The following is a 15,197-nucleotide window of genomic DNA, read 5'->3' on the forward strand; positions in this document are numbered from 1 at the left end:
TGTATCTCTGCAACTTTAGCACTTTCTTGAGAATTTGTTTCTCTTTTTTCTTTCACTTTGTTCAATCTTACTTTCCATTTGTTTTATTAAATCATGGGAGTCTTTGGAGATTCACTTTAGTCAACACTAAACAATGTAAGATTTGCTTTTCCCTTTTTGTTTTATAACTTTCTTTTGGGTTTTTTCTCACAATCTCAGTAGACCTTTCTGATCTGCATTAAAAGTGAATTTTTGCAAAGCCTGGACAGACCCATTATTGCCTCATTATTGGCGTTTTGATTCAATACTGTGCCAGTGGATTTGATTGGGGAAAGAGGGAGTTTCAGCTAGCCCTTCTGCTGAAGTTGCTTTCAAAGGTTGTTTCTTCTAGTAATTTCCCCCCTTTCTTCTTCTTGCTTCTTGAGTTCATGTTCATTTCATCCTTGAAGATGTAGGTTCTTTGTAAATTGTGTTTTCCCCCCTTTCTTGACTTTGATTCTTATTTCTGGTTAGTGGTTGAGGTTACCTCGATTTGGGTTTGTTTCAACATTCAATAAATTTTCCTCCAACATTTCTGGTTGATATTACTGTAATATTTGGTTATTATTATCACCTGGATTTCTGGTTTCTTGGCTCATATTGTCTCCGTTAATGCTGGTTTTTGGGTTTTCTTGGGTCTTGGTTTATTGAAAATGTTTGGGTACATTCATGCTTTTCCGTCTCATTTTGGAGGGTTGCTGCAACTTGGAGTTTAAAAACAAAAAAAAAAAATTCTCCTTTTTTGGGTTTTGGTTTGGACAGGGGAATGCAGTCCATTAGTTTGATTTTCTTCTTGTTGTTTGAACTTGTTCTTGGGAAATTAGACTCAGATGCTCTTTTGGAGTTGAAGAAAGGAATTGAGAAGGATCCTCTGGGGCGGGTTCTTAGTTCTTGGGATGGAAACTCTGTGGCATCCAATGGTTGCCCTCAAAACTGGTATGGTATCAGTTGTAGTGAGGGTCAAGTGACATCCATTACACTGAATGATCTGGGATTGATCGGAAATTTCCAGTTTTCTGCACTTAGTGGTCTCAAAATGCTACAGAACTTGACAATTTCGAACAACCAGTTGACTGGGATTATCTTGGGCATTGGCTCAATCGGTTCGCTGGAAATTTTGGATGTTTCACGCAATTCATTTCATGGTTCTGTTCCATCGGACTTGAAGAATTTGAAGAATTTAGTTCTTCTTAATCTCTCCTCCAACAATTTAGTTGGCACAATTCCACCTAGTTTTGGAGAGCTGGAGCAGTTGAAGGATCTAGATTTGCATTCTAATAGCTTTACTGGCGATATCAGTGATCTTATCATGCAGCTGCAGATTGTGGTGTTTGTTGATCTCAGTGGCAATAAGTTCTCTGGATCTCTTAATTTCGATCTCGGGAACTCCACATTTGTTTCCACAGTTCAGTATTTAAACCTTAGTCACAATGCCTTGGTTGGGGAGCTCTTTGCTCGTGATGGGATGCCTTATTTTGACCAATTGGAGGTGTTTGATGCTAGTTGTAATCAGCTTAGTGGTCAGATCCCTTCCTTCAATTTTGTAGTTTCTCTTCGGATTCTGCAGCTTCGTAGCAACCAGTTCTCTGGGTCTCTGCCAGAAGCTTTACTGCAGGAAAGCTCAATGCTCCTGACTGAGCTTGATCTCAGCCTTAACCAGCTCAAAGGTAAGTTGATTCTAATAGCTTGCATTTTTCATTTCATGAATGCTGATAAACAGTTCTCAGATGCATGAGGAAATAACGACAATTATTTTCAGACATTTTGCAATCAAATTTCCTTTGCTTATCAGTAATGTGTAGATTTTGTTTACTTGGCCTCACATCCACCATAAAGCTTGTGAGAACTTGCCCTAATTTAAGGGAAGTGGATACCAACTTGGCAAATGGTGGTAAATTGCAACCTGTTTTAAACAAGGAGTCACTTCTCATATGTTGAGAACCTTATTCAGGATTAGATATTTGTTTTTTTAAATAAATAAAAGTCTTGTTAATTGAAAATCTAGATTGATTTCATGGATTAAGGATAGTACCCTTCTCACCCAAATTCCCTTTTAACAACAGAGCGCAGCATATTGAGACCTCACAAGCTGAGAAAACTTCAACTAAACTTTTCCCTCATCTCTTTAATGAATTACAGTGGCAAATGCTTAGATCACACAACCTTGTTAAGATACTTATCAAATAATACTCATCATTTTTTGATGAGTACGAAGATTATCTTCTTTGAAGGAACCTGTAGCTGTTGACTAGCTTGAATGATCTAAATTGGTGTAAATCATATTTGATTTTCATTTAAATGTAACGAAAACTTCCACGTCTTTATCCTAGGTATACCATACTTACATAATTAGATATTAAAAACATATTTAATTTGTCATTGCTAATGACCTATAAATGGTCGATTTGTATGCGGATTCTGTTTCCTTGCTACTGTATAACATTACAAATGGTTTGCAACAATTTTTAGAAAATGATATTTGTTTTGATCTTTATGGAATTGCTTAATCCAATGCTTTCTTTTGTTGCTTTATATCCATTTTGAAATTCTTTTCTCATTGGCAGGTCCACTAGGAAGTATCACCTCTGTAACTCTGAAGAATCTCAACCTCTCCTCAAATAAACTATCTGGCTCCTTGCCGGTAAACGTAGGGCACTGTGCCATTGTAGATTTGAGCAATAATATGTTTTCGGGGAACTTGTCCAGAATTCAGACTTGGGGGAATTATGTGGAAGTTATTCATCTAAGTTCGAACGCGTTGACAGGAACCCTTCCAAACAGAACTTCTCAGTTCTTGAGGCTGAACACTTTCAAGGTATCCAACAACTCATTAGAGGGGTCTCTTCCACCTGTATTGGGGACATACCCAGAACTAAATGTGATTGACCTTAGTCTCAACCAGCTTAATGGGTTTCTTCTACCAGGTTTGTTCAAATTGACTGATTTAAATCTTTCGGGGAACAGCTTCACAGGTCCCATCCCACTTCAAGATATTGCTTCCATATATCCCACCCAAAATTTGAGTCTGGTGTCCCTTGATCTGTCAGCTAACTCATTAAGTGGCATTTTGCCAGCAAAAATCAGTAGACTCCGTAGTTTGCTGTATCTTGATTTATCTCGGAACAACTTTGAGGGAAGTATCCCTGTTGATCTGCCGGATGTGCTTAAAGGATTCAATGTTTCTTACAACAATCTATCTGGTATTGTACCTGACAACTTGATGAGGTTCCCTGATTCTTCATTCCATCCGGGAAATTTCTTACTTTTATTTCCAAACTCATCTTCCTCACCAACGAATGTTCCTGAGATTCCTTTACAGGGGAAGCGTGCTTCCCATATGAGACCTGCTATCAAAGATGTTCTAATCGTATGTTTGGTTAGTGGGGCTGCGGTGATAGCTCTCTTGGCCTTCATAATTTACTATAGGTTCTGTACACAAGAATGTGGAGGGAGGAGGCGGAGCAGTCCTAATAAAAATTTTGGAAGAAAAGATGTTCGAGAGGGGGGATCTCCTGTTCATATCCATGGGCTTCATGATAATGTAGATCCAGCTCCAGCTTTAAAATTTCCTCCAGATCATTTACTTTCTTCACAAAAGGGTTCTATGCACGAGCATGGGAGCACATCAATTGTAGGAGCATCAGGTCTAGGTGCTACTGAGGCAGTAATGAAAGAGCAAGCGGTATCTTCTCCTATATCTCTCTTCTCATCTCCATCCCCTTCTAAGGATCCGCATCTGTCTGAGAATCCCACTGTGTTCAAGGTTTGTAATCCAGATAGATTGGCTGGAGATCTACATCTTTTCGACAGCTCACTTTTGTTCAGCGCAGAAGAGCTTTCGCGTGCACCAGCAGAAATTATTGGTAGAAGTTGCCATGGCACGTCCTACAAAGCTACACTTGACAGTGGTCATGTATTGGTTGTGAAGTGGCTTAGGGAAGGTATAGCAAAAGGCAAAAAAGAATTTGCAAGGGAAGCAAAGAAGCTGGGGTGTATAAGACATCCAAATATAGTTTCTTTGCGGGGTTACTACTGGGGCACGAAGGACCATGAGAAGCTGATTATATCAAATTATGTCTGTGCATCGTGTTTGGACATCTATCTATATGGTAATATTTTCCTCTTTCTCTGATATTCCATTAAAGTCCATCCAGCTAAGAAATCGATTTATTTCTTGGACAAACTAAAGGCAATGTTTTAAAACCCGACTCAGAGATAGTCCTGAAAAGGGTTTGGGGTCAAATCAAAATGGTCTGTCTGTTGGGTTGAGTTGATGACATTCCAAAATAATAACATATAAGGCGTGCATGTTGCATTTATGTTATTTATGAACATGAATTCATAGTCATGCTTATTATTCTAGATGGAAATTTAACTATTATAGATATCTAGTAATTACTTATCTATTGTTTCTATTTATTAATAAGGGGTGCCAATTTTTCAAATTTTTGAAACAAGTACTTGGTCACCATCAAGTTTGGATAGATTTTTGAACTTTGACAATGTGATTGTTTATTAAGGAAGAACTGATTCATACTCCCTTTAACAAAGGTGTAAGGGATTCCTCCTCACCTGTTTTCATTATTTCCATGAGTTATAAATAAAGAGTAGGGGATCATACCCTCTTCTAACAACTTGAATAATTTGTTAAGCTTATATGCTTGCTGATTTTTGTGAGATTCAGAACTCTTGCTGTGAGATGTGGTGAAACCCTTGGTGTGGGATGCCAACTTGACTAGTGAGCTGCTAGTCAAGTTCTTGGTGCTAGTCAAGTTCTTGGTGGGAACCCATCTTCTTCTATTGCATATCTTCTATCTTCTTTTCCTTCTAGTTTCTATTTCTATTCCTTCTTATTTTGTTTCCTTAATTACTGATTTCATTCCCAACTTTTTATTTTATTTATACTTGTTATTTCTTCGCTTTGGCTGTTGTTTCTACTGTTTCTAACCGCACGCTTCTAAATTTAGCCACTTTCTATTTTCACAACTCCTTGATATCTTCCAATCTAACCATTGGATTCACTTCTAATTATGGCAACCCACTTTCGTAATAGCCTCATTAGACCGTACATCTCTCTTGGTATATCCAGATAATAGGTAGGAGCATAAACTGAAACATTCTGGAGCTTCCTCACACCTAATACGCCTTGTGATCAGAGTTGCAGCCAGATTTGATCATCCTTTGACCAGGTTGCTGATATTTCTCTTTTGGAGGGTTATTGAGAGACCTGCTGTTCTCGATCTGTGTTGGCCATTGGGCCCCAGCTTTGGGTAATTAAATAGCCATTATGTAGTATTAGAGCTTTCTAGGTGATAACTGAGCCACAATGTTGATGGGACGATATCAAGGGTTGCTGAATTTTACCTCCGGGTTGAAGGATGATTGTGTGGATCTGAATCGGCATCATTACAGAACTTGTGAATGAGTATTTTTTTTTTTCAAGATGGAGAGGGTTGGTGCGGTTCAAAAGAGCAAGGAATCCAGCAGCAAACCGAGTCATCAAACTGACCATTAATTGGCTAATATATTTAATTTTGAGTGTCCAATGGGTATATGGGTCATGGGTTTAGTATTTTTGGGTTTATATTGTGATGGGGCAAATCTATATGGCAAAATATAAGAAATCTAAGCCCTTTACGGGATTAGTGTTAGTTTCTATTAATAAGTTGTATTCTTTATTTACTAGTGTTTCTAGAAGGCTTGACAGATGTTCTACATTTCAGCCCCTAGTTTCTATTTTGTAATGTTCTAGAATAGTTTCTCATGGAAACAGCCTCTCCGCGAAGCGGGGGTAAGGCTGCGTACATTTGCCCCTCCCAGACCTTTTCAGTAGCAGCAGCCTTGTGCACTGGGACGCTCTAGAATAGTTTCTATTTTTAAAAAATATTGAGGTTGTAAGGGACTCCTCGTTCCATGCATGGTGGTTTCTTATTTTGCTTATTTCCATCAAGTTATAAATAAAGAGTAGGGCATCATACCCACTACCAAGGATTTAAACATGTTAAGCTTATTTTTGCTCATTTCTGTGAGATTCAGAACTCCTTCGCTGTGAGTTGCGATGGAGCCCTTGTTGGGATGCCAAGTTGGACCAGTAATGCTAGTTTAGTTCTAGGTGGGAAGCATAGTTCATATCCTTCATCTTCTATCATCTTGTCCTTGTAGTTTCTATTTCTATTCCTTCATCTTATTTTGTTTCATTCACCACTTTTCATTTTGTTTACACTTTATCTTCACTTTAGTTGCTGTTTTCTGTTTTTAACATTAAATTTCTAAATTTTAGCCACTTTCTATTTTCATAACTCTTTGCTATCTTACAATCTAACCGTCAGATAAACTTCTAATTTTGGCAACCCATTCCTCACACCTAATAGGCCTTGTGAACAGAGTTGCAGCCAGATCTGATCATCCTTTGACTAGGTTGCTGATATTGCTCTTTTAGAGGGTTATTGAGAGACTTGCTGTTCCAAATATTTGTAGGCTATTGGTTCCCAGCTTTGGGTAATTAGTTAACCATTACCGTATGGCCTGCTCTGGGCTCCAAAACTATTATCTGTGGGGCTCATATTGTCAAGTGATGTAAATGCATGGTGGATAGGGCTTATCCTTTTGATGGACTATTTTCAAGGATCTCTTTGACCAAAATTAGATTCAAATGGATAGTTTTAGTCATTGGATCAAATTGATGATTTAAGCTATCTGATGTCATATTCTTTTTTATGCTTAGAGTAAAATATTAAATATAGTAGGCGAGCCAGTTAAAGGTCAGGGGTCAAATTTAAGATCATCCAATTCAAGTGGAGTGCTGAACTGATACCACCCCTGAATGACAGATCCATTCAACACCTCTTTCATGTTTACAATCATCTCACTATATCTATATTAGATTTCCTAACTTTTTTTCGCTATGCTGACCATATGCTTTGTGTATTCCTTCAAGCTGCTGTGCTTAACTTTCTTCCTTGAATATGACGTGCTCATTTTTCTCATGTTATTTTATTTTTATTTCAATATATGGTCCATGATCAATCAGAAATAAAGAAACTATGATGTTGCTTGGATATCTCAATGTTCAACTCCATCTTAAGCTTTTGGATTATGATCTTCAAAGCTAAGATGCAGATACGTGTGTCCTGAAACAGCTGTTCTTGGAATTTATTTATTGCATATTTGCATCCTGGAAATTTGCAAGTTTTAATTGCAAATCCTACAGTTAAGTTTTTTGGGTAACTGTCCCCCATTCCCCAGTCTCTCCACTCAGACCATCTTCAGTTGCTTATTTTTAGTCAGTGAATGAGGGTTGGAAAAATGCATCTGGTGTCCTAGATTTCTTAACCAATTTTGTCTGGGAGATAAAAGCCTGAGATTCCTCTGCCTCGACCATATCTTTTCTGGAGGAGACACATCCTATAGGCCTATTACTAGATTGAACCTGATGAGTGCATGAGCTGTAGACCTCTCTATGGGCCTGCCCCATGTATTTCTTGAACATTCACAAAGAATGCAGTGTGATGGATGAACTATAGTCATACGTGTTCCATTCCCCATGTACTTTCAGAAAATCTGCAAAGAATGCAATGTGAGAGATGATTGTGGTCGTTTGACCTGACCAATTGTATTAGAACTAAAACACCAAATTGGAATGCATGTGATGGAACTCTGTACCCTTTTTGCTTGTGTGCTACATGTGCAGCACGTTGGGGAACTCTCATTCAATGGTGAAACTCATATTTCTCATCCCAAAATGTTAATGAAAATTTTAATTCTGAGCTTTCTGTGTTGTGCAGATAATGAGCCAAGAAAATTCCTACCCCTGTGCCTTGACCAACGTCTCAAGATTGCTACAGATGTGGCCCGCTGCCTCAACTATCTCCATAGCGAGAGAGCCATTCCTCATGGCAACCTAAAATCAGCCAACATTTTATTGGAACCTCCTAGCCTGAACATACTCCTTACTGATTATAGTCTCCACCGCATAATGACTCCGGCTGGCACAGCTGAGCAGGTTCTAAATTCAGGTGCTCTTGGATACCGGCCACCTGAATTTGCTAGCTCAAGTAAGCCCTGCCCATCATTGAAGAGTGATGTCTATGCTTTTGGGGTAATTTTGTTGGAGCTCCTGACCGGAAAAAGCGCTGGAGAGATAATATCAGGGCATCAAGGGGTGGTTGATCTGACAGACTGGGTGAGATTATTGGCAGCTGAAAACCGCTCAGCTGAGTGTTTTGACAAGCTGATTGCTAGCACCAGTAGTGTCCATGGCCTGGCAAGAGGTTTGGATCACATGCTACAGGTGGCTCTAAGGTGTATTCTTTCAGCCTCTGAAAGACCCGATATGAAAACAGTATTAGAAGAACTCTCCTCTATAGTGTTATAGAAGGTCCCAGTTGCAAGCCTCTTGGGAATCTGCATGCAGCAATCACTGAACATAAGTCCTAGTGGTAGTTCTTGATACTAACACCATTGATTAGTTCCTTTTTTTAGGGTCTGCATCTTTCCCCCTTTGATTGAGTTGGTCTAACCTTCCTTATTAATTGATCTTGAGAATAATGTCTTAGGATTTGTTTTTTGTAATACCCATGGGAAGGAAATTGAGGTTCTCAGATGGGTTTTATGTGGTCTTCAGTCTTGAGTGGGTGTTGAATGACTTGTGGGGAGAATTAGTGGGATAATATTGTATTCTGTTGTGAGGTCGTTTTTGTGTACATTTTACAATATTGTTTGAAATTTTTTTTGTAGATGCCCCTGATCTCATTGATCTTGTAATTTTTTGATTCCTTGCAGATGGTTTAACATTTAATTATCCCACATTACCTGTGGTCACTTTCCTGATTTTGATAGTTTTTCTAGTAAATGAAGACATGGATCTGTAACATATACATATACTATGGGTTTGAGCCCCAAGAGTTCTGGATCCGCTGAAATTTGACTTGAGAGTTGAGAATGAAGGAAGACTATCATTTCTTGATTTGGGTGCCCACCCATGTGTGGGAGTAAATGACTTGCTCTCATAAACTGTTGAAGCACATGGGGCTAAGTGTTAGCCAATGGGTGGGTGGGTGGGTGGGGGACCCAGGACTGAGGGATCGAGTTGGATCACCCTTCCAATGTAAATCCATTAAGAAGGGGGCCAATCCAATAGATGGATGGCTCACAAGTAAGGTTCTCAATGGGTCAGGGAATCAAATCCAATCACCCTTATCCCATTTAATTGGAATAGGAAATGAACCAATCCAGTCTGGTATATTGACAGATCATTATGTAGTGCAACTTGGGCAAGCTAGGTTGTGTTTTTCAAAACCCAACCCCAGCCCAAGGTTACTTATCCCAACTCAAGCTTGGCCCTACTAGACCTTAGGATAGGAAACCCTAACTAGTATAATCCAGCCCAGTATGAAAAGCCAACTCCAAAAGTGTTTCAAGTAAAGGGTGCATCTTGTTATTACCAAAGTGATGAACTGAGAAGTTGTAACTTTCTTCTGGATGCCTTTTGTTTTGTTTCTAAAAGTTATTTAAGTTAGAGATAAAAAAGAATTTAAAAAAAAAAAAAATCATGTGAAATTATAGAAGTTACCCTCATTGAAACAAGTGTTTTATACTACAAGGGCAAAAAAGTTAGGGTACTTCTTTTTCACCAACTTTGATTACAATAAGATTTTCCCTTAAATAATTAAATAAATAGACAAGGGTTTCCTTGTCTAGCACCCATCATATTTATAAAAAATTGGATGGAATACAATTATTAGGTTGGGGGTATTTCAGACACTTTGTCTATAAGGAGAGTAATTATATCATTTACAATTTATTATTTCCACTTCCCACCCCATGGACTCTCTTTTTGGTCAGCAGAGTATAGAACTTTTTTTTTTTATTATAATATCTAAGACCTAGTTTTTGTTCACCCTTAATGAACCAAGAATCTCTTCATCCATCACCTTTATTTCGATTGGACGAGACTCTTGGACAGTGGAACGAAGGGCATTTGGTACTTTATATTACAAGAGTAATTATGACAATGATTCTCTAAGAATTTCTTCACTCTTCACTCTTTCACCTACACTCTTCACCTAGTGGGTGAAGAAAAAGTTTCTCCTAATATCTACCTCTGTCTATATCTATTGATCTTTCTCCTAAAAAGGACTGAGTTTCTCTACACCCATGGTGAAGAAGGAATCTCCACATCTAAGGATATATTACCCTTTGGATTAGCATGGAATATTACGAATTATGTTTTGTTGACTACTAACATGTGTATTGATTGATGAAAAAACATTATCTTAAACATAAACAATTGGCCTAATCAAGTAGATGAGAAAACATCATTCTAGTTAATACTTCCAAAGTATCAAGTGTTAGAATTATATATGCAATATAATTCCATATTCCCTATTATGGACTAATATTAAATAAAATGAAACTCAGGCTAATTATGGTATTGGTCTAATTAAGGGGGTCATTGAGTTATATTAGGAATCCTATGTGGACTGGCTTTAGTGTGGGCAGATAGATTTCTATTGGGACTGTGATGAGTCAGACCTTATAGGGATTACTATATAAGGAGAGCAATGTCCCCCCCCTCTACCAATAACAACTAATTATTCTCAATCACTATTGAGGAGTGCATTCCGAAAAGAGAGGGAGATATTCAGTGTTTATCGTCCCGGCGCATACGGTATTCTCATCAAGCCAGTTACTTTGGGAAAAGACGGGAAACACCTAGATCTTTGTTCTTTATTTTTCGCTGCAATCATCATCAGTATGGATGTGAAACAAGGTTGGTGGTACTATCCTTGTTTTCTATTATTTATTTGATTGTGTTCTTGAACGCCCCATGGAGATCCTGGCTTTTGGGATTTTGTCCCTATTCAGATCGATTTATTCTAACTTGTGGTATCAGAGCCTCCATAGATCCGTTCTTAAACCTATATGGATTCAAAATCATAGAACATGCTGAGGGAATCAAAAAATTTTCGATTCGAATCAAGGTTTTTAGGGTTTTTTCAATTTTTTAGAAAACCCGTACGAACACCGGCATTCTGTCGAATTTTTTCTCTGACGAAAGTCGAATATGATCACATAGGTGGATAGAGCATAAAAAATCAAAAATTTCGGTATGTGGATCGTCGCTGGCTGCCGCCAGACGCGCCCTCACTTGTCGGCGGCAATGGCGAGTGGATCTCACTCTCCGGTTGGGTAAAAAAAAAAAAAAAAAAAAAAGGATTTTTCAGGGTTTGCTATTGTGCGCCCCTGACAGTTATACAGACCTGCTAACGTGCGCCTACCGGGTCGGGTCAACCCTATTTCTGACCCGATGGCCGGACCCAGTGACCCGAATTACTGACCCTGTTGGGTTGACCCAAACCCGATTGGACCGGTCTTGAACCAGGTTTGCTTCAGAATTGGTTTGGTTGACCTGAACCGGTTTGACCATACGGACTGGTCAAACCAGTACAGTCAACCATTTTTCGCCTAAAACTTTGACCGGCCTTTCTGGGGGTTACGAGACTCCGTTTGGGGTCCTGTTTTTGCGTTAGCTCTGTTTTACTGTGCTCTACACAGTGGTACCCTCTATTTTGATCAGATATGCATATTTTAAATATTTTTGGTATTCTATTTATGCATGCTCTTTTCTGAAATTTGTCGGTTCGTTCCATTGGGAACCGAACTAATTTTCTGACTTGCTGGAATACCTACTTTGATGAACAATACTGTTGGCTTATTTGTGTTAATTTTGAGACATTAGGCCCCTTGTCATAAATTATAAAATATCACAAATTGTTTAAGGATGTAAGTAATTTTGAAAAATCCAAAGAGAGGGTTCCATGGGTTCGACAGGATGCAGCCACCAAAGCGACCTTCCTTGTTGGATTTGTGAAACACCGGTCTCATACAGTTATGGGATGTCCTTCAACTCTGATGTATGGTCATACACCCAAAGGTGGTGGTCATGTATTGGTACTTGAAGGGATACATATACAGTATGCATGTGAATAGGCTGACCCTAGAGTTCTGCACACCCAAAGGTGGTGGATTTTGAAAGTTGAGTTGTATTCCCATGGCCACTGGTATGTAGGAATTTTTACAATTTTATATTGGGAATTCAGCCCAAAGGTGTTTTCACAACGATGTGTGTAAAATTCTCATTAGCTTATAAGGCTTCAAGCTATACTTACATCATGCTGATTATTGTACTGTTCATTGTTTAAATTTTCAGTTACTTTTTCAGTCAACAATAACATGGTCACTATTGAGATTCTTACTGGGTCAAATTTTAAGAAGTGGAAAGAGGACATTATGTTTGCCATGGAGATGGCGAATGTGCATACGTCCCTTGTTATAGATAAACCAATGGACCTAACAGATGATAGTACTGATGATGAAAAATCTGTGCATTCTGCATGGGAAAAGAGTAATCGCTTAGATGTACTGTCTATAAAGAAGTCAATACCGGAACACCTAAAGAGTGGTCTGCTTGATAAATGTACTACCAGGGAGTTGCTGGATACAATTTTCAAGAGATACCAAGTTTCATCGAATGCTGAGATTGGGAGACTTCTGCAAGGGCTATTTAATATGGAATATCATGGTTCTGGGGGTGTTAGGGATTATATTGTTTGGATGGTTGACTATCAAACCAAAATCAAAGCCTTGAATGTTGCTCTTCCTGATACCTTGATTGTTCATCAAGTCCTTAATACCTTACCTTCTGAGTTTGACATCATCAAAACCAACTACTTTTCCCAGGATGGTGTTTGGAGTATTAATGACCTTATTTCTAGGGTTGTATCTGAGAAAGAAAAACTATAGAAAGATAAACCCCACACTATCCTTGTTACTTCCAAATCCCATAAGAGTGAAAAGTCTAAAAACCTTACTCATAAGTCTGCCGATAAAGAGTACAATCAGATTAACAATTTGGGACCTAAGAGAAATTCTTTCAAGAAAGAGAGTGATCGCTGCTTCTTTTGCAAGAAGAAGGGTCACATAAAGAAGGACTGCAACAAATACAAGATTTGGTTATCAAAACCCAAGCTATCAGGTATTGATTCTTTGGCTTTTGTTTGTGAATCCAATCCATTAGAAGCCTTATCCAGTTCTTGGAGGCTAGACGATGGGGCAACTAACTGTGTTGCTTTTACCATATAGGGATTCATAAATCGAAAGAGGCCAAATCAGGATGAATCAAGGCTTGTCATAGGAAATGATGGATATGTTGACGTAAAGTTCGTGGGAGATATCATTTTATTACTAGTTTCTAGTTTTAATTTGACTGTAAAGAATACTTTTTATGTATCGTTTTTCAGGCGAAATTTAATTTCATTTTCAGTGTTGGACATTGGTAGTTATCATTTTTTTGTTTCAAGTAAAGTTGGTTCCTACATTATGTCCAATGGATTGTACAGACTGTGTTTATCTTTCAATGATAACTAGGCCTCCTATAAAGTTAAAAACATTGTTTCCAAAAGACCCTTACCTAAAGAACGGTCCTTCACATTGAGGCACAAGAGACTAGGTCATATTTCTAAGGCAAGAGTGGAAAGGCTGATAAAGTTTGACATCTTACCTACTCTCGAAAGTGATCTAGAAACTTATGTAGACTGTTGTAAGGGAAAGATGACCAAGATAAAAAAGATATCTGCAATTCATAGTTCGGACCTGTTAGAGGTCATTCATACTGACATTAGTGGTCTCTATTCAGCCTCATTGTGTAGAAATTTTATTTCATCACTTTTATAGATGACTATTTCCAATATGGCTATCTGTTATTAATTAAAGAAAAATCTGAATCTCTTGACACGTCAAGATTTTTAGGACTGGAGTTGAGAAACAGTTGGGGAAAGTTATTAAAATTGTTAAATTTGATCGTGGGGGTGAGTATTATGGCAGACATGGCGATGTTGGACAGCTTAAGGGCCCGTTTGCCAAATACCTAGAGGACTCTGGGATAGTTTGTCAGTTGACTATGCCAGGAAGTCCTGAGCAAAATGGTGTCACCGAAAGGCATAATTGCACTGGTGAGGAGTAGGGGTGTCAACGGGCTGGTTCGGGCCGGTTTCGGTTCGGGCTTTTCGGTTTCGGTGTGACTTTTATAGAAATCGAAACCAAACCATTAAGAAATGTTCGGTTTCGGTGCGGTTTAGTTTTGTGTCGGTTTTGGTTTATGATAACGGGTTGATATCGGTTTGGATTCGATTTGGTACCGATTTTATATAACTAGTAAGGTCCGGTTAGTGCTAATTTTTCTTCTCTTTTTTTTATAAGTACATAAAATATTTCAAATACAATGCATTTTTGTATCCTATGTCCTATGGCCTATGGATACAATTAGTTGGGTAATCACTAACAAAGGATATGAGATAAAGTGAGAAACTATCACAACACATTTAGGGGGCAATGGGGGCATTAGGCATTTATTAATTTACTCATTTATCGGGTTAGGTCGGTTCGGTTTGGGTTCGGGACTAACGGTTCAGGCTACCGGTGCACCGTCGGGCTAGCCCAAACCAAACCAAACTGTTTGCCTCTCTGGATCCACAAATCGAACCGAACCATTAAGAGTTTGGTCCGGTGTGGTCTGGGCTCGTTCGGGCTGGTTCAGGTCGGTTTCATCAGTTCGGGTTGGGTATTGACACCCCTAGTGAGGAGTATGGTTAGTAAGACAAATTCACCTAAGATGGGAGAGGTTTTGAAAACTATTCCTTATATCCTTAACCCTGTAGCTACTGAACCCAGTTTAAACCATCTTAAAGTTTGGGGGTGCTCTGCAGAAGTAAAACTATTTTATCCGACTTTGAACAAGTTGGATCCTAGGACTATTCGTTATTATTTTATTAGCTACCTAGATCATTCAAAGGGATATAAATTTTATAATCCCTATGGAGGCATTAGGATTATGGACCCATAGAAAGCGAAGTTTCTAGAATTTGATGTGATCGAAAAGAATGATTGTTCTTAGGCTGTTCAAGATAGTGACATGGTTGGTACATTAGTACCTGTTTTTCTACCTATTCAGACGGATGTGGGGCATACTACACCATTGGTTACACCCGCTGGAGTTCAGGAGCCTGATATTGATATGGTCCTTGACATTCATGTAGCACCTGATGAGATTCCTCTTAATCAAGATACTGTTGAGGATTCTATCATTGATGCAGTTCCAGCTGAGATTCCTCAGATTCAGG

General features: G+C 38.6%; 1 protein-coding gene and 1 long non-coding RNA gene across 2 annotated transcripts; one reads left to right on the forward strand and one right to left on the reverse strand.

Annotated features, from left to right (window-relative positions):
- Positions 1 to 460: 460 nt before the first annotated feature.
- LOC122642754 lies at positions 461 to 13,381 on the reverse strand. The gene is made up of 2 exons (XR_006330095.1): positions 13,351 to 13,381; positions 461 to 553 (listed from the first exon to the last, which is right to left on the reverse strand). It is a non-coding gene; the product is annotated as an uncharacterized LOC122642754 (long non-coding RNA).
- On the forward strand, positions 578 to 8,697 carry LOC122642753 (probable inactive receptor kinase At5g10020). Its single transcript, XM_043836332.1, has 3 exons — positions 578 to 1,685; positions 2,583 to 4,127; positions 7,803 to 8,697. The coding sequence occupies exons 1-3, from the start codon at positions 785 to 787 to the stop codon at positions 8,390 to 8,392; spliced, it is 3,036 nt and encodes a 1,011-aa protein (XP_043692267.1). The 5' UTR covers positions 578 to 784; the 3' UTR covers positions 8,393 to 8,697.
- Positions 13,382 to 15,197: the final 1,816 nt, after the last annotated feature.

The sequence above is a fragment of the Telopea speciosissima genome, chromosome 10 (assembly GCF_018873765.1).
Source record: "Telopea speciosissima isolate NSW1024214 ecotype Mountain lineage chromosome 10, Tspe_v1, whole genome shotgun sequence".
Taxonomy (NCBI): Eukaryota; Viridiplantae; Streptophyta; class Magnoliopsida; order Proteales; family Proteaceae; genus Telopea; species Telopea speciosissima.

What these genes read in the sequence shown, in the direction of transcription:
- LOC122642753 (XM_043836332.1), top strand. Translation starts at nt 785, where the DNA reads ATGCAGTCCATTAGTTTGATTTTCTTCTTGTTGTTTGAACTTGTTCTT. An exon ending in CAGCCTTAACCAGCTCAAAG is followed by an intron (nt 1,686 to 2,582) that starts GTAAGTTGATTC and finishes TCTCATTGGCAG; the next exon opens with GTCCACTAGGAAGTATCACC. An exon ending in TTTGGACATCTATCTATATG is followed by an intron (nt 4,128 to 7,802) that starts GTAATATTTTCC and finishes TGTGTTGTGCAG; the next exon opens with ATAATGAGCCAAGAAAATTC.